General features: G+C 31.7%; 1 protein-coding gene across 1 annotated transcript; it reads right to left on the reverse strand.

Annotated features, from left to right (window-relative positions):
• Positions 1 to 1,256: 1,256 nt before the first annotated feature.
• LOC140056754 (sorting nexin-21-like) lies at positions 1,257 to 19,164 on the reverse strand. Its single transcript, XM_072102227.1, has 3 exons — positions 18,733 to 19,164; positions 7,303 to 7,442; positions 1,257 to 3,883 (listed from the first exon to the last, which is right to left on the reverse strand). The coding sequence occupies exons 1-3, from the start codon at positions 19,040 to 19,042 to the stop codon at positions 3,206 to 3,208; spliced, it is 1,128 nt and encodes a 375-aa protein (XP_071958328.1). The 5' UTR covers positions 19,043 to 19,164; the 3' UTR covers positions 1,257 to 3,205.
• Positions 19,165 to 19,184: the final 20 nt, after the last annotated feature.

The following is a 19,184-nucleotide window of genomic DNA, read 5'->3' on the forward strand; positions in this document are numbered from 1 at the left end:
TACAATTACAAAATACCACACAGGCTCAGTTACAACCTTACCCTAAAACTCAATATGTGGGGTTATACCGGAGTTATGTGGAGTTATACCAGCGATGTGTGGGGTTATACCAGAGATGTGTGGAGTTACACCAGAGATGTGTGGGGTTATACCAGAGATGTGTGGGGTTATACCAGAGATATGTGGAGTTATACCAGAGATAAGTGGAGTTATACCAGAGATGTGGGGTTACACCAGAGATATGTGGGGTTATACCAGAGATGTGTGGGGTTATACCAGAGATGTGTGGAGTTACACCAGAGATGTGTGGGGTTATACCAGAGATGTGTGGGGTTACACCAGAGATGTGTGGGGTTATACCAGAGATGTGTGGAGTTACACCAGAGATGTGTGGGGTTATACCAGAGATGTGTGGGGTTACACCAGAGATGTCTGGGGTTATACCAGAGATGTGGGGTTACACCAGAGATGTGTGGGGTTATACCAGAGATGTGTGGGGTTACACCAGAGATGTGTGGGGTTATACCAGAGATGTGGGGTTACACCAGAGATGTGTGGGGTTATACCAGAGATGTGTGGGGTAATATTAGAGCCAGTACAGTTTAATTATAATTTAACTCTTTGCTTAAAAATTCATTCATTAACAATAATTATATTAAAAATAATATAATTATATTTATAATACAATATAATGAAAAATATATCATAATACCATTAATATAGTAATTCATAGAATAAAAACAAATTATATATATTATTAAATTATGTAATATTCATATATATATATCTATATATTAAATTTGTAAAAACCATTTATAAAACACTTGGGTGATAAAATTGAGTTTAAAATTGATTCTATGGTGATTGCACATACTCAGTTTTTCAATGTTATAATAAAAACAATTAATTTTAATATAAATTCATTATTTCAACAAACAGGTAATTAATGATACATTTCCGACTCATTCAAGCATATCGATGAATGCATTTTTTTTAAGGTGATGGTGAGAGCTTGGGAATTAATACGATATCGAGATAAGTTTTATCTTACCCATCATTAATCACCAAGCATTAAATAAAAAGTTTATCAAGATTTTTTAATATAAGTTCATTTAAATGTAAAAGGCCTAACAAAATTTATTAGGCATTTTACATTTAAATGAATTTAATATAAATTTAATATTAATAAAATATCACAAACTAAGATGTAATTAGTATACCTGTTTGGATGAAAAAAGATTGAGATAGGTAGGCGATTGGGCTGGTTAATTATTGGTACTAGATCAAACAATTTAAAAAATGCTATACTTATATGAATTTTTGCCTAAATTTTGGTAGATAATTTTGTCACAAAACAATTGGAAAAAAAACCACAACATATACCTATTCTAATAATTGTGTTTTTAAAGTACAAAATGGGTCATTTTCACTTTTCACTTTGGTGGTGCCTACAAATGACCAACTTTTTTAAAGCACCAGGTATTCACAACTTTGAAACAGCTGTATTTAAACATTCATAATTCCATTTTTTTTTCACCCTTCACACCTGTGTTGAACTATCTTGTTTTTTCTTTACACTGAGGAATTACTTACAAATAATGTTCAAAGAGGATAATATTAATATATGTAAAAATGGAAAGAGAAAGTGTAGTTGAGATTAATTAGTATAATTAAGAATCAAAACACAGGATGCAATGCTACATCCCAGCTGATATCTAGCCAATATTTTCACATACTTCTAAACCACATCCTCAAAATATATCTGCCAACTAAAAAGTTACATATGTAATGAATTTTTAATTGAAATATTAAATATTGTACTTTTGATTATCATAATAATGAATCATTAAAAACTGAACATAAAAATGTATGTTTTACATGTCACATACTACAAAAAAGCTTATGGTGGGTAAATAACATGATATAAGCAAATCTCTGTAATGTATCTCCACATATGTCAAGTATCGTATGCCCATTCTGTAATACAGTGTCACACATGGATCACATGTAGCAACTATATTACAGGTTAGCCTATGATACAGGTATCGAAGTCAGTGTACTGTCAGAAGAAATTGGTTGTTTTACGAGCAAGATGATATGCGACATCCTTTGAATGAAAATCTTTCATTTGAACTTCAATTGCACTTTCACATTACGAATACAACCTTTCTTAAATATACAACCTACAATCTGTCCACACTATACAATTACACCCACAACTTCACCGTACCCTTTATTGTGAACTTACCAATATGAATTTTACATTGAATTTTAAATTGAGATTGGAGGCTTATATGTCAACCAATAATTTCTGGTTCAAAAAATGATCTCTTTCAGTTGAAGCAAATCATTAATGTTCATGGTTAATTTCAAATCTAAAAACCTTCCTTTTTGTTGTTGTTTATTATTTGTGAATGATACCCCTTTTACACCAAAATTCCGGAGTAATCTCCAGAGACACCCCAGGGTTTACGACCATTCAAAATATCGAGAAACTCCGGAGATACCCCTTTTCCATTTCCTTATGCAGAACATCATTTGAATAAGTCACACATCTACACATAACCAAACATCGTATACTCTATCTCTAACAATTTTTTTCAATCTTCTATCGACTAAAGCCGAAGTATAGTTGTTATCTCGGGACCGTTCTATGGCCACCACCAGGTAGGCTTACTTCATTAATCGGGAAATTACCTCACTGAGTTTTGCTTTTGGTGTGAAAGGGGTATTAGGCAAGATGGGGTTTTAAATGCTGATAGCTAACAGCAGGTAATGGGACGGCTTTCATGTTACCAAGCACAGAACATTTTTATCAACAGTGGCATAGGTAAAAGGTTTGAAAGCTGCAAACTGCCATGCCAAATTTAGCCAACGATTATATATAAAAATACACTGTTTCTTAATATGAGATGTTGCATTCTGGGAGATGATAACTCAGTCAAGAATGGGCGACATCATCAGCACCAAATTTCTAGTGGCCCTAATTAGAGGCTAAACCACCCTGTTTTCTGTAATGAACTACAGTGTATAGTAAAATGGCCAAACCATCAGGTTTCATTTCGATATATAAAATTTGTGCTCCAATTATTTTGTTATTACTATTTATACACTATAGTATTCATTCTATATGCTTAATACTACTACAAAACATGAGGAACATAAACACGGTATATGGTATAAAAATCTGTTGATATCTACAGCACTAAATGTGGGATAAACTTTGTACAACTAAGTCTTCAAGTGTGGGCATTTTTACAGGACCAATTTCATCATCTATATATTTTGATAACGTGTCTTCAAGATTGCGCTTTTCTGCACCTCTGCGCCACCTCATACCAATAACAGTTTGTAGTAACGATATAAAAAATGGGTTTGATTCGTCTTCTCCTATACACTGGAGGGCACACTCGGCAAATGCGGAGGCATGCGAATCCCCGTCTTCTAAAGAGGAATACGCAACAACCAATGCACATAATGTTCTAATAGTGTCCTGATGCTTTTCTCCAAGCATTTTTTCTTGCAGATGTAAAGCGTTTTGTAAAAATGGTATTGCTTCTTGGAAGTCGTTCGCGCTTATGTACTTAAAAGCCGTTTTGAGGTCTTTGTTGTAGAAGAAATCTTGAAATTCTGGACAATTTCTAATCTCTTCGAAAGTGTAGATGTGGGTTAAGAACTGTTCGAACGCCCGACTTCGCTCTGCAATGAAGTGGTGACGGTAATTGCCAGTGATGGCTTTCTTTGGGAAGGCAACATGTTCCATAATATGAGGGTACTTGCGTTTTAATACTTTATTAAGAAGGTAAAATTCAGTATATCTTCTGTCAATCAGCGCTTGAGATGTGTCCTTTCCAATTGAACGTTTAACAGCTATTGTATACAACTAAAAATAAAAATACATAAAATTAATTGAAAAAAACATGATTTTTTTTTTATAAACAGTGGTGTTCATAGTCTCTGACTGTAGCTTACCTAAATAAAGTAAACATTTTTAGCTTATTATCCATGTCTCAAAATAGCGTGGTATTTGATGGCATGAATCATGGACTACACCATTTGGAGAAGTGTGAATTTTGTACTTTTAGAGTCCTCTTTAAGGAGAATAGGCATTATAGGTTTATCCAGCTAAGCTATGCAAGAAATATGCGTTTCAATTAATGTTTTAAACAAACACAATATAACACAGCTCCTGTACATTTAAAACTACCTTGTTCATTTTGCAAGCCTCATTTTAAATATTTAAAACCTAAAATGTCAAAAACTGCAGACTAATTAATCTAAACCACTCGATCTTGAGAAAATTAAAAAACGGAGAACTAATTGAAATGATTTTATAATCAAAAGGACATATAGTTTTTAAAAAGTTAAAAATAAAGCAATGTGATTTGCAAAATCTGTTTCCTCGTTGGAAATCTGTGAATTTGTTTCGGAAATCATGTAGCGAAGGTCCTTCTGATTAATTAATAGCTTTACAGATCTTTATACTTATATACATTTAATAACAAAATGGTTTATATTGGTCGGAATTAATTGAACAGGAAAACCATCATGAAATAGACAATAAAACCAGCTGAGAATGAATTAATTTACAGATTTAGGGAAAAAAAAGTGATATTTTATATAAAAACAATAGGTATAGAACAATTTTTAACATAACCCTTGTTTCATAGCACTCAACAAGATTCAGTTATCAACACATTTTCAATGTCATTTTTTTTAAAGTAGAAGATAATGTCATTTGTATTAAACAGATTAAAAAATAGACATTGCCTATACCACTGTTTTGGAGGGGCATTTTTAGCTCAAGTTTTTAAAAAAATTGTGTTCTTAGTTTATCCAGGTAAACTAGGCATCTATCAATATTGTATCAATCACTGCTAGAATGTTAAGAATAAAAAGTAAAGATATATAAACTACACGATTTGTTCGTTTGATAGTTCATCGTGTCCATCATAAAGACTTCCTTCTAATTGATATTATCTAGACAGTAGGAAATGCAGACTTTGCCACTCAAGGCGCTTAGTTTATTGTCTTCCGTTGTTGAGATGGTTTTAGAACAGATAGTTTCTAATTTTGGTCGATATAAACAGTTGCATCCTCTTTAATTAAAACAAGGCTTCGATAAGCTTCAGTTAAATTCAGATTTATTATGCATACAGTACATGCATATATATTAGTATTAGAAATACAGCAGAACTAGCTGCCAGGTAGAACCCCTTTTAAGGGGCCACCTTCACATAAACCCAACAGAGTGTCGCCTCAAGAGGGGTTACCCCTGAATAGGGTTGGCTGTATGTTTACTATTGATCCTCATTGGTTTCACAAAAGAGTCCTCTTAATTACACAAACCAAAAGTGGTGTTGTTGTCTATGAGTGCTAGCTTAACTGGATAAACCGACATTGGCCTATTTTCTCCCGAGAAGAGAGCTACGGATTCTGATTAAGAGTGTCCCATAAGAGGGTTTTTTCCTCTGATTAAACTTAGAGTTTAGGAGATGGGCTTATCACACAATTGGTGGGCTTAAACCGAAGAACTAAAATACTGGGGTTTGACCTTTATATCCACACAAAGGAAACACATGAAAATCACTCGTACTAAAGTCACTATGGTAATAAAATGAATTTATCTGATTTTTAATAGCCCTACAGTAATATATGCGACTTACATCACAAGTATACACTAATCCAAATTGCTTAGTTTACAATGTGCTTATCAGATGTAAATAAGATAATGATTTTTTTTTTCAAGCTTTGATTGGCTTCTGACAATCGGTCATTTCAATTAACAAATAGGCCTTCAGATTATTGTGATTATCCCATATGGATTTGTTAATTAGTATGCGGAAAAGCTAATGTGAATGATTTGCAGAAATATCTGGTACGGTTGATATCTTATATCTATCTTATCTTTGATGTTAATATATTAAATCTAAGGGCCTGTTTCTGCTGCATAAAAATAACCGATTAAAAAACGGTGTGAATAAATTAACTCAATTTTCTTGGGAGCAAAAACAGGACAATTTTGTGGTAACCGGTTCCAAGCAAAAATAACCGGTTAAAAACACCCATTCAATTCACCATTTAACCGGTTATCGCTGAGCCATTTTAGCCGCAACAAGATATAACGGTTATTTGATTGATAGCTGCTGACCTTGAGTGAACTACACTACAGTAACGTTTGAATTAACCGCCAGGACCAATTGTATTTTGGTTAATTTTAACGATTTTTGTCAACGACCACCCACTGATTTAAACGGTTATTATTATTTTGGGGTAAAAATTTTGCAGAAATGAAGTCAATATAAAAATTACATGTTTTAAATAATCGGTTTATTCGGCGCTATGCAGCAGAAACAGAGCCTAAAGAAACGATTGGAGTAAAATTAATGTTTAAAATTAATTGATAAACTAATAATAGTAAATAAATGAAAGAACGAATAAATATATAATAGATGGAAATTAAAATATATAGATGAATGAATGAAAGGATGCATAAATGAACGTGTAAGTTAATAAAAATAAGTATTATAAATGAGAATAAAAGATATGCAAAAATAAAGAATGAAAAAATAAACATATGTTGTAATATACAGTATTATTATTATTAAAATAAATAATATAAATTCATACTATCAATTAAAATAATGCATATCTAAAAACATACACTATTCATTATTAAAGAAGAAAAAAAAAAAGAAAAAAAAAACTACAATACAATTGCGTTTTGATTGTGGTATTATTTAATCATGCAGTTTAAAGCCATGTGCTCTGTTAGATCAATTCGATATGAGTACCGAAAGGTCAATTTGGTGCTGCGAAGGGGTGCAGTTTGAAACTTAGCAGTGTTCCGTTGAAAGTCAGAGGTGTAAGAAATGACAAGTGATACGAGAGGGTTCATGTTGTACCGGCTTCCTGGTAGATACCAGATTGCCCCGTTGCACCAATTTCACTTTGTAACATATGCAGTGTGCCTTTTTAGTTGGAATTTTTTGACCTGGTTTAAAACAAGGTTGTGATCTCTAACCATGTTATACTAATCCAGTCAGGAAACTGTTTAGTAGCCGATAACTATACCAAAGTGCTACTGTTTTTTAGGTTAAAACTGTGAACTTTTATTTTATTTATTGGTAAATATTCAGCAGAATGACCAACATGAGTGTCATATTGGCTTCATAAATATAAATGAGTACACATTGTCTAACTTTCTATTTATCTCATAGATTTTTTCTACATATTTACAGTTTTGATTCTTTATTAAGTTTAATAATGATAATTAAAATATCTATTGAAAAAAAAACATACCACAAAGCGTTTATGGCCATCTCGCATAGTCTTGGCTGATGCAACTTCAAAACTTGTTCGTCCTTGCTGAAATTTTGCAATTTTACCAAGATCATATTCTTTTGGCGGATGGTTTCGTATTCCACCTAAGCAATCAACTTCTGCAAAACATTAAAAGAAAACAAAATATAGAAGATTTATTGAATCAATTTGTTGCAAACAGACTTTGAAAAAAAATGATGTCAAACCTATTAAAATATAAAAATAGTTTTCTACGTTACCAAAAGTAAGGCTATGAAGTCATTCAACCTAATGGGGATGCCTTCCACAACAACCTCAAATTCAAATCCAAACACAGACAAGGTTGTGTAATATTAGCAATAATAATATATGCATAGGTGACATTTCTGTCATTTTTTTATTTGATCGCGTCGATCTTCATCATCATGACACATAAAGAAATTGCAAAGTCTCTATTGGTGATGGAACCAAAAGAGCAACATGCAACATTGGTATGGTTAAACATGTTTCTCCCCGTCTATTATCTTTGGTTCAAGTGCTGATCTAGGCTTACAAAGAGAAAACTTAGACAAGACATCATATTTTCATAAGACATTATTTTTGAAGGCTAGAAATGTGGTTTTTAGGGCATGAGTCAAAAAGAAAATTATGAACATATCTTGATGTCTTCAAGAAATCAGATAATTCAATATTACTTCTTAGATCCTAAAGATAAGAAGCTAAGGTCTGACAAGTCCTTCCTGTGTCACTTGACAATTATGCAAATGATGTGCCTATTTTAAGAAAGATTCATACTTATCATGCAAGCTGTGGTTTGTAACACAGTTTGAAAATGCAAAAATCGTGAGTCAATGAGAATGATGGTAACTAAAACTCGCGCTCGCAACAGAACATGTCTACGGCACCTGTTAATTGTGAACCACACTATATTTCGGCTAATGAGGTTGTTATGTATATATGTCAGGCTAGACTGTCAACTGTATAAGTAATTCCGGCTTGTCCTCGCATGACCCGGTTTGATTTCTCAAGAGGGAAGTTCGGGTCACGGAGTAAAGCTGGGGGTGCGCCTCTTGGGAGTTTCTTATACCCTTCCAGAAGACCAGTTGCTGCGATACGGTTCTCCACGCATTACTAATGACAGATTTACATGGGTACATGACAGCACTCGTCAAGTCTGCATCAATGGCTAATATCAATTTAATGATCTATAGTCGTAATAAATATATGATGGAGCGAGAAATCGGCAAAGAAAGCTGGGAAATATCACGATAACATTCTCCAGTATATCATGTACTTTATGACTTAATTCTAAATATCTTGTACATCTATGATTATTGTCAATTCAATTACATTAAGTTTTATGAATGTGGTAGAGTAACACATTACAATGATTATCATCATTACTCACACATAGGAGGGGTACTTTATTAATCCTTGGAGTTTCTATGCGTATCTTAAAAAAAGTAGCAATATAAATTTTTTTTTATTATTGTTGTAATTAGAATGATGAAGTAAAATTATATATATAGTATTTTTCATAAACAAATCCGATCAGTTTATTAATTCCAAAAAAATTAAAATCATCTGTATTTATGTACAGACATTGAAAATCTATGATATTGACATAGATTAAAATCATAAGATAAGATTTATCTATAAAAAGTGATATTAGAAAAGGACATGCAAAATTTGTTTTTACTTGGTTACATTTATTCCTCATAAAACTCTTAAGAAATTCTTAAAATGAGAATTTAATGATGAAACTATGTAATGATTGAAACAATTAAATACACCCACTATTATATGATAAAACATGAATCACTAGGAAAACCCCTTTTACGTAAAAAAAAAAAAAATTTAAACTGGACAATGACTGTTGGGTCAAAAACCTTATGACCGCCGCCCTTTAAATCCCTGGCGACCATTACACACATACTGACCATAGTGCGTGAACGAATCTTTACACTTGTATACCCTAATTGAACGACACATAATATTTCTTAATTAACAAGTGTTACTAATCAGTTAAACATGTGTATGACACGATGTTAATTAGTCAACGACATAAAATCAGGTACGATCTCACTGTGCATTGATTATCATTAGATCAATCTTGTGGCATATAATTTTAAATATTGAACACTACAAATGTATTAAAACATTTGAAAGCAAGGAATTAGAAAGTTATAGACTGTCCGAAATTTTATATTTACAATACACTAATAAAATTCAATATCTTATATATCTTTAATTATTCATTAAAACTCATTTAATTGAATATGCCTAAAAAAGTGAACTTTGTACCTAACTCCTCCATACTCTATTAATTACAATGTCTGAATCCCTTTCTAGATATGTTAATAATTAAACATTTCTGTTTGACCTGCAATCAGTAATAAGTTTCCATCCTCCGGAAATAATGTTGATAGTATTTCATTCAAATTGGGAAAATTTTTGTTAATTTTTAATATCCTATCATTAACACTAAAAGATATAGTTGTAGGGGTCATAAGATAAGCAGGCAAATTAGGGCAGAGTGGGATTTTTGGATTTGTTTAACTGGTACTTGCTGTTTCGTGTTTCATTAGTAAAATATCAAGATTTTTCAACATCTGCTTATCAACAATGGTGAATAGGTTTTCTTTAAAAAGGAAAATGTAACTGGGTTGCAGATTTTAGTTATGATGCTTCTCTTCCAAACCTAGTGGGTACGGTTTAAATCCTGTTTGAATCAAATAGAATATTTCAAGAACATTTCATAAATCACATGTTAAAAGTATTCATGCTTATTTTTTTTTTTATCCCATTTCCATTTTTGTATTGTATTATTATTTTGTTGTTTTTTTGTTGATCTGTCATGTCAATAAATGGAAATCTGTTGGTAAGATGTTTTCTCTAAATCATAGAAATAATTTTTCAAATTCAATATTTTCACTACAGATATGCAATTAAACACGTCTTAGGTGTTTTTTAGATAAAAATATTTTTCTTCAAGAAGTTAGCACAAGATTTAAAAGCGCTACTTGAATTAAACGAAAAATTATGCTTATTAACTTCACCTCTAATCAAATCGAACAGACCTACAAAACAACAATTAAAAATTATACCTAATTACTGTAACAATGTCAGGTAACCACTTTTAAATAAAAGCACCAAATTGGCGTGATCGTAGCGGAAAATCAAATTGATTAGTTACAAGATGTTCCAATTGTTTTGATCCTATAGGAAGACAAAGCTGTTTTCTTTTGGCACTTTTGGTCGAATGTAATCAGTTATATTTCCTGTTGTACCTATGTCTAAATGTAGTCTAATCAAGCGCTAATGTTTCTCTAACTAGCTTTAATGCATTATCTTTTTCTGGAAACCAAACCCAAAAACGAAAATAATAAATTATGAAATTATCGTTTATCATTAAGGTAATTTACAAGTGTGGTTTTTAAAATTGTTAATTTAAACATCTGAATGAATTGCTCTTTTTTTTTTAAAGACAAAGACATGAGTCCATCTGTCAAAAACAGAAAACTCAACAAACTTTTAGCAGAATCTAACTCAGCATAAAGTTTAATTTCAAATGAAATTGTGGAAACATTCAAAACATGCACTGATTTCTTAATGTCTTTTAATCCTTTGAAATGAGAAATTAAATGTTTAAAAACTGATAATTTCTTATCGTACAGTGCAATTTAAAGTTGTGAAATATTGTATTAAAAATTAATAATTCATGGTCAATTCAATAAAAATATAAAATCATTGCAAATGTTATTTCAGATTTCATGGCTATTTAGAATGTTTCATTATGTGCCTCCAGCATTTTTTATTTTTAGTTCTAAATTTAGTTCGGTTCATCTATTAAACAAAAAATTAATTAGTCAAAAGATATTTGACATTAAGAGTTTTAATATAACTTATGAAAAATAAAAATATTTTAAATGTATATATTTATGTCATAAAATTTCATATTGTAATAACAATAAAACTCTTTTTAATAGCAAAATATAAATCTAACAGTTTACATAGTTATGATACATCGTTATGTCTGTTAATTACTAATTTTAAATACATTATTGAAAGCAACGTCTAAGGCCCTACTATATAAGACCCACTATCATCAAGAACATGTGAGTGTACTAAGGGGGACAAATTGGGCAGCTTCCAAAAGTTTTCGATGTTTGCCAAGTTGTGGTTATAAATAATTATGAAACTTAAATTTACACCGCACCCACACATCAAACCACATGTTGGACTTGTACAGCAAAAAAGCCAGATGCATGTTTTTCTTGTGTTAGGAAGATACAGTCTATGTGTATGTTGAGCTACAAGTCTATAAAAGTTTAATACCAATCTTTGTTTTTGGTTAACTGCTAATATATCTTTGCTGCAATGCTATTTCTTAAACTAAAGCCATGAACCTATAGTTAACATAGGAGTACAAAGATACTCAATCCCAAGAAGATACCCCCACCCACGTCTCAATCACCTTCCACTCTGGGACGGTTTGTAAATGTAGTTTAAACAACCTTCCCAGTACAATTCGATCATTTTGATATACATGTCTATGGATGAAAATAAGTAACAAGTAAACAACGATGCATAGCGATTACTTTCACTTTTAATATTATAAAGATACTACTTACTTGAGAAGCCGCAGAGAAAAAGATTCTTAAAGAACAACCGGATACGATACATTGCTGTTGATGATGTAGCGCACCAAGACTAACCAAAATATAACGCTCCTCGCTTCCACGTTAAAAAGCTGCCAGAGACACCGATAAATTGTCAACCACTTGATAAATGATAAAACTACCTTTTGTCTTTGAATTTTCTAACTTTTTTAAATTTATGTTTTCCAACTGCTGCAATTTCTCCCAAAATTATCTTCTTCTGCTAAAGTTCTCTTACAGTTTCTTCACATTCAATATTCCATAGAACTAACAGCCATCTAAGCTTGACAGTAAGGATTCTTTAGTAAACTTCTTATTACTGGTAATGCCCGCTTTGAAGATTTATACTGGTTTTCAAGACTAGCACTTCCTATCGTAGTATGGGAACAAGATACTACACCAAGTATTTATCTCATTAGTATACACAACAGAGATTTTCACCCTGGCTGTCCTGTTCCCACGATTAAATTCATGTCGTACTGTATCAAAAAACGTTTATATACACTCGCTGCCAAGTTCTTGACTCGAGTTTGTTGATCAGGGGAGTTTCCTCTCATTTGGTGATGTCATCAGACATGCAAATTAGCTGGCAGGAAGGACTCGATCAGAAGTCACTGGAACATTTGCAATATTGGTTAGCAACAGAAATGATGTGAGTAACGAATAGAATAACATGCCCACACAACAGACTTTGATTAGATATTATATGGTGAAAATTCTATGGGTTATGTGTTCAAATCCTATGATTACTGTATGTGTTCAAATCATATGGTTGTAGTAAATTATGTTTGTGTTCAAATCATATGCTTATGTGTTCAAATCCTATGGATAGGTGTTCAAATAATATGGATATGTGTTTAAATCCTATGGCTGTGTCCAAATCCTATATCTGTGTTCAAATCCTATGGATATGTTTTTAAATCCTATGGCTGTGTCCAAATCCTATATCTACTGTATGTGTTCAAATCCTATATCTATGTGTTCAAATCCTATATCTATGTGTTCAAATCCTATATCTATGTGTCCAAATCCTATATCTATGTGTCCAAATCTTATATCTATGTGTTCAAATCCTATATCTATGTGTCCAAATCCTATATCTATGTATTCAAATCCTATATCGATGTGTTCAAATCCTATATCTATGTGTTCAAATCCTATATCTATGTGTTCAAATCCTATATCTATGTGTTCAAATCCTATATCTATGTGTCCAAATCCTATATCTATGTGTTCAAATCCGGTGGCTTTGTGTTTAAATCCTATGGCTGTGTGTTCAAATCCGATATCTATGTGTCCAAATCCTATATCCATGTGTTCAAATCCTATATCTATGTGTTCAAATCCTATATCTATGTGTTCAAATCCTATATATATGTGTTCAAATCCTATATCTATGTGTTCAAATTCTATTGTTCTGTTTAACTATGTTTATGTGGTTACATTCTATGTTTATGTGTTCAAATGTCTCTTTCTGATCAAGTATTATCAAGTTGTTGTCATTGCCAACACAATGGTATTACCTAAACAATGATTATACCTAAATCTGACAAAGAGTTTTTATTTCTATTCCTTAATGTTTAGTTTGACAAAGAAAAGTGTGATGTACCCAAATAATGGTATGGATATTTCCAAATATAGTAGTGATATGACATATTATATTTTGTCACATAAAGTTTGATAGTGCAAACAGAGCTTAAATATTACTATAATTAGATATTGACAGTTTGGACAGGAAAGGGGTTTGGGGGTGTAAAGGTAAAGGTAATTATCTTAGTCCTCAAGCTTAACTGGAAACTGAGGAGATTCGGATTAGGCCCTCTACGGACCCACGGCAGCCAGCCTACCAGATCAGCACACCGGGAGACGATCCCCATCTCTTTTCGAATATTGTACCAAGTTCTTTAACGTGCACTGTTAAGTACACAGGACCAATGGCTTTACATCCCATCCGAAGGACGAGGCAATGAGAGTAAATGTTTAGTATGCATTTCTTATGATAACATTGTTTAATAAATTAATTTTGATATACTAACTGTAGTATTAAAGCACAAAATAAATACAAACATTCATGTAAATGTTGTCTAGTTGTTTTCATTATAATTAACGGTCTGTAATATACAGAAAGGCATTCTTGAATAAAAATTGGTATTAATGTAAACATTTTGATAGTAAAAAAAAATGTTTATGTTTCAACGTAAAAGACCTTGTAATGAGCTAATTTTGACCTAAAAATACATCGCCTTGAATTATGTCAACAACCTTGAGATAACTTTACAGTTTTAATACAGATATTGTGATTTTAATATCTGATTTGAAATGTAATATTTGAGATACACTATCAGTCATATAATCTATAGTTTCATCACAATATATCAGATATAATAATCTTTTAAATTAAAGTATTAATTTATTATTTTATAATCAGATTTCATACAATAGGCCCTTGACAAATTAGTTGTGTATCCTTTAGTTAACATCCTCCATATCAGCTTCAAGGCATTAAATAATGTATAAAAAATCTCATTTTGTATACACTTCCTTTTACACTAATAATAGACAATAATACTGTTACTATATAAAATTTTACAAAAAAACAATATTTTTGTGTGGGCAGAATATTGTTTATTGTTTCATTATATTTTCTTCCCTTTTTAATATTACAACAATGGTACATTATTTATAAATCATTTCTAATTTGAATTAAAACATTTTTAACTATTTAAAAGCCTATTTACATTTACCTTGGAAACAGTAGGGCAAGGGTATTCACATTTATAAAATTATTCTATTTAATTTCTAAATTAAAATATTTCGCAAAATGACTAAAAGTAGGAAACAATTTTACATGCTTTGTTTAAAATCATTAATTAAAAATAATCAAATTAATAAAAATGTTTTCTGTCATAAAAATTAAAAGTAATGGAGGTGGGGAGTCTTTGAAAAATAAGAAAAAAGGTATACAACCCATGGAGGAAGGAATGGTCTATAACAATACCCGTGGCAGTATTCACCAATCAAACTTAAGTGAGATATTTCCTTTAAATATTAAGTATTTCACTTAACTTAATAATATATAATATTACTTAAATTGTATTCACTTAGATAGGAGACTTTTTTTAATTTTAAGGGTGTTTCCTTTAGCCTAATGGTGAATACAGCCACTGGTCCTTTTGGATACAGTTTTAAAACACTCATTTGGGACACCTCTTTTCAAAGGAAACTCTTAACAAATGGACACTTTCTCATAAACAAACAGGCAATATGTGTCTCAACATTACATTGAAACAACCCCTACCCAATTTTGTTGTGTCTCTAATAAGCGATTTCCTTAATAATAGGGGTTCTGATATACTTGAAATGTACAGCGAAACATATACTGTATGCAAAAGTGCTAAATATAACTACCAATATATTTAATATGATCAGATTAAGAGGGGTTGATATCTATCATTATCACTATCAGATTGTTAATTATTTCTATTGTCGAGTCGTCCTTTTGGCATTCTAAAACCCGTTGGCGCGTGTCACTTTACATTGCCTATGGGCAAATCTAAATATAGTTCACATTTTCTCAGTTATCATAGTGTACTGTATTTGTCGTTCATGCTTATAATATGCAATAACTTGACGCCTACACACAGGTATGGTACCTTGAAATAAGACAGGGTTTATCTTTAACGCAACACCACAGCTGTGAAAATCGCATGAAAACAACTTGGCTTATCAAATAATCAAATTATTTCGATTAGATTTAAATACTAGGTGTGGTCTTACTGGCGTTTCCTACCGCACATCCGTAGACATGCGCTTGTTAGAATGATCAGTTTCATTGTAACATACAATTTAATGAGGCCTGACCCACCCACTTGCTGTACATGTGATGCATAGATAGTTTGTCCTTATAGTGAACTTTTGGCTATTACGGCAAATAGGTTAATTATTGGTAACATTACAATCAGCATGTTCACAAAGTCACCTGTTTAGAATTAGATAATTATAGTGTCATTGGTTAATTGGTAGGATTCGTCATTGTTTTCACTAGCCTGTTGGGCAAGTTACCTGTAGATTTTACTAGCCCTAATGGCATGTGAACTTCTTGCAGTACATCAAAAGTTCAGAATGTCTACATATTTAACTAAGTGTCAATTAATGGTAAATTGTAAAGGGTGGGTGGGCATGTTTAAATCATTTATGTTAAAAACAACAAAAATGTATTGGTTGTCTAAATGTCTCACTTGAGGGCGTCCTGGTGCCGGACTGATCCATTATCCGACGGGGGTGCGGAAAAATTAATGTTATGAATGTTCTTCTTTTCGTAATGTTTACCTCTCGTCGGAGAGAGAGGCTTATGTTGGTTTATCCAGGTAAGCAAGGCACGATATAGACTGTACATTTCTAACATTTTTAAAATAACTACTATCACTATTTCTATAATTGTTCTATTTTCCAAATAATTTTTAATTATATATATAAAAAAAAAGAAAGTTAATTACACAATAAAATTTATGGACATTTTCTGTTTAGTCACTCAATATAATCAGCAACGATTCATTTGCCATACGTTGACTGGGGGAAAGACTAATTATACACACGCAAACGGGATACTGATTGTTGTACATCAATGCGTTACATTACACACCTTCATTCACCTTTGTCATATTCTCTAAGGTATTTTAATTAGTATTTTATGTCATATTGTCATTCCATTTAATTGTGATACGTCATGGAACAAGGTGTCAGCCCCTTTAGGGTGATGTATAGGTTGATAATTCTTGTAATTGTATAATCACAAAATTGGAGAAATAACAGCAAAAAGGGTTTGGACGCTATAATAACACCTAAAGCTCTGTCTACCACTAAATTTATGTGAAAAATGTGATGCGCCCATGGACATGATGATGTCATATCACTACCGTATTTGGGAATATCACTACCATATTTGGGTACATCACACTTTATTTTGTCATACTAGTTTGATAGTGTAGATAGAGCTTTATATTACTAATAACTGAATGAACTTTAAAATTATTATTATTATGATTTTAGAATAAAGTACAGTATCACTTTATGATAATATATTTCTATTATATTTAATTCTATGAATGTATACCAACAACACAATAATAAATACAAATAATAAATTATTTTGGAATTAAAAATGAAAATATTGGTTTAACAGTTCTCTTTTAAAATTATTTAAATATATATTTATATATTAATAATTTTATTTCTTTCATCTTTATCCAATATTGTTTTATCTTATGAAAAATATTTTATGAAGAATAAATTATATTTGAATTGAATAACATAATTTACCAGGTTAAATTTCAAATAATGTGTGTAATTTCTTTTTGTAAATCAATATATATCAAATTGTAATCTTTACCCTGTGAAAATTGTATTCATAAATCAATAGAAGGTAACAGTGCACGAATTAATAACATGATTTAGTTCCGTTTCGATCAAAGATCTGCAACAGAAATACCGTAAATCTTCTAAGTTTAACCCTGGGTTATTATTCTTTGATTTTTTTTAGGGTGTGTTACTATTAGAAGGTGGGTTACTATTATTAATCTTAAATTAGGCACCTGAAAATAGTAACCCACCCCAACTTTTCCAGTCAGCAAATCACAGCAAAACAGTTTGAATAAATAATTTGTTTGAACTCTAACTTTATTTTATAAACTTAAAAACACTCCCCTCCCCACTCCCGAGATCAACATGCATTATCTCCTTGTTTTCAAAATACGGCTGCATCATAAATGACCAGTCTTCCTCAATGTCATTTTGTCAACAGTTTTTGTGACTCTAATATTAACCCCCATGGGTTACTATTAGAAGGGGGTTACTATTAGAGTGTGGGTTACTAATATTAGAAGATTTACGGTACATAAGTTATCTAAAGCTTCACACACAAAAAAATGTAATGTGCCCATATATGAAGTTGATAATGTCATATACTAATACCATATTTGGGCACATCACATTTTTTTTTGTCAAACTAGTTTGATAGTGTAGACAGAGCTTAAGGATGGAGAGTTTGCTAACAAAAGTTAAAAACTATTTGATTGGGCACTTTTCTTTGTCTTGCGTTTGTGATTTCTTTCACTGGAATATCATTTAAATCAGCAGAATGAAATTTTTAGGTTATCAATTACAGCCAGAGTTGTTTTAATACAACCAACAATAAAGTAACCTGGGATTTTTATGTAAAGTCATGTTATTGATGTTGCTTCTGGCGCCAGGTGTGTAGCAAATTGATTGGTGGATAAACATTTATCTCAACCCACCAGTCAGCCAAATAAAGTATGATGTCATACAAGAATGGCAATGTGAAGTCTCCTGCAAGAATTTTTGAACGGTGTGGTGGTATACAGAGTAAAATAAAAATTGACATTGCACATATTGTTTGTACCAGGGGTATTTCACAGTGTATATCAGCAGTCATTCATTTTTAGCATTTTAGGCATTCATAAATGAGACACTGCTAAGTATGCTTACTTAATTGCAAAATAAAATATGAACAGGTCTATAAACAAATTGGATGTTTTATCACTCATATCAGCATAAAGCCACCACACCGTCTTTTGTAATGTGTAGATGATCATAAAACCCTGTTGCTTCCCACCCACCTAATACTAATAGAATTTTAGGTTGAAACAAAATAAATGAGTGGTATAAAATAATTATATAGAGACATATTTTATTTTCATTTAATAATAATAAATCAGTTTTTGCACATTGGATATTATTTAATATTTTTTACCTTTTTTATTAGACTGCTGAGTAGCACCTAGGGCTGTTTGAAACCCCAAAACGGCTGTTTCACTGTTCGATCGTTCTCTTCCTTGTATAGAATCCTTTGATTTGTTTCTAGCCCAAAAAATGTCATCGTCCGCACTAGCAACCGACGGCGAAAACGACGAAGAGAATGAGGGTTCATGCTCCCCGTGATGTAACGTCAGGCGTCCAGTGAACTCTAACAGGAAATCTTCATCTTCAAGTTCACTCTCAGATGCTGAGCTAACGGGATCATCAATTTTGATATCGCATGCAACTTTCTTTCTGGATGCCATAGTCAAGATGTGATTAAGAATATAGGCATTTTTTTAAATCATACACTAACGTAAATTTAGTTTAAACATTTTGAAACCACCCAAAAAAAGCTAGTTAATTTAAGCACGGCAGCTTAGACGACGATCCCATTTATTATTTTGG

This window comes from Antedon mediterranea, chromosome 8 (assembly GCF_964355755.1).
Source record: "Antedon mediterranea chromosome 8, ecAntMedi1.1, whole genome shotgun sequence".
Taxonomy (NCBI): domain Eukaryota; kingdom Metazoa; phylum Echinodermata; class Crinoidea; order Comatulida; family Antedonidae; genus Antedon; species Antedon mediterranea.

What these genes read in the sequence shown, in the direction of transcription:
- LOC140056754 (XM_072102227.1), bottom strand. Translation starts at nt 19,042, where the DNA reads ATGGCATCCAGAAAGAAAGTTGCATGCGATATCAAAATTGATGATCCC. An exon ending in TCAGCAGTCTAATAAAAAAG is followed by an intron (nt 7,443 to 18,732) that starts GTAAAAAATATT and finishes AATGTTTTGCAG; the next exon opens with AAGTTGATTGCTTAGGTGGA. An exon ending in ATGGCCATAAACGCTTTGTG is followed by an intron (nt 3,884 to 7,302) that starts GTATGTTTTTTT and finishes TTTTATTTTTAG; the next exon opens with TTGTATACAATAGCTGTTAA.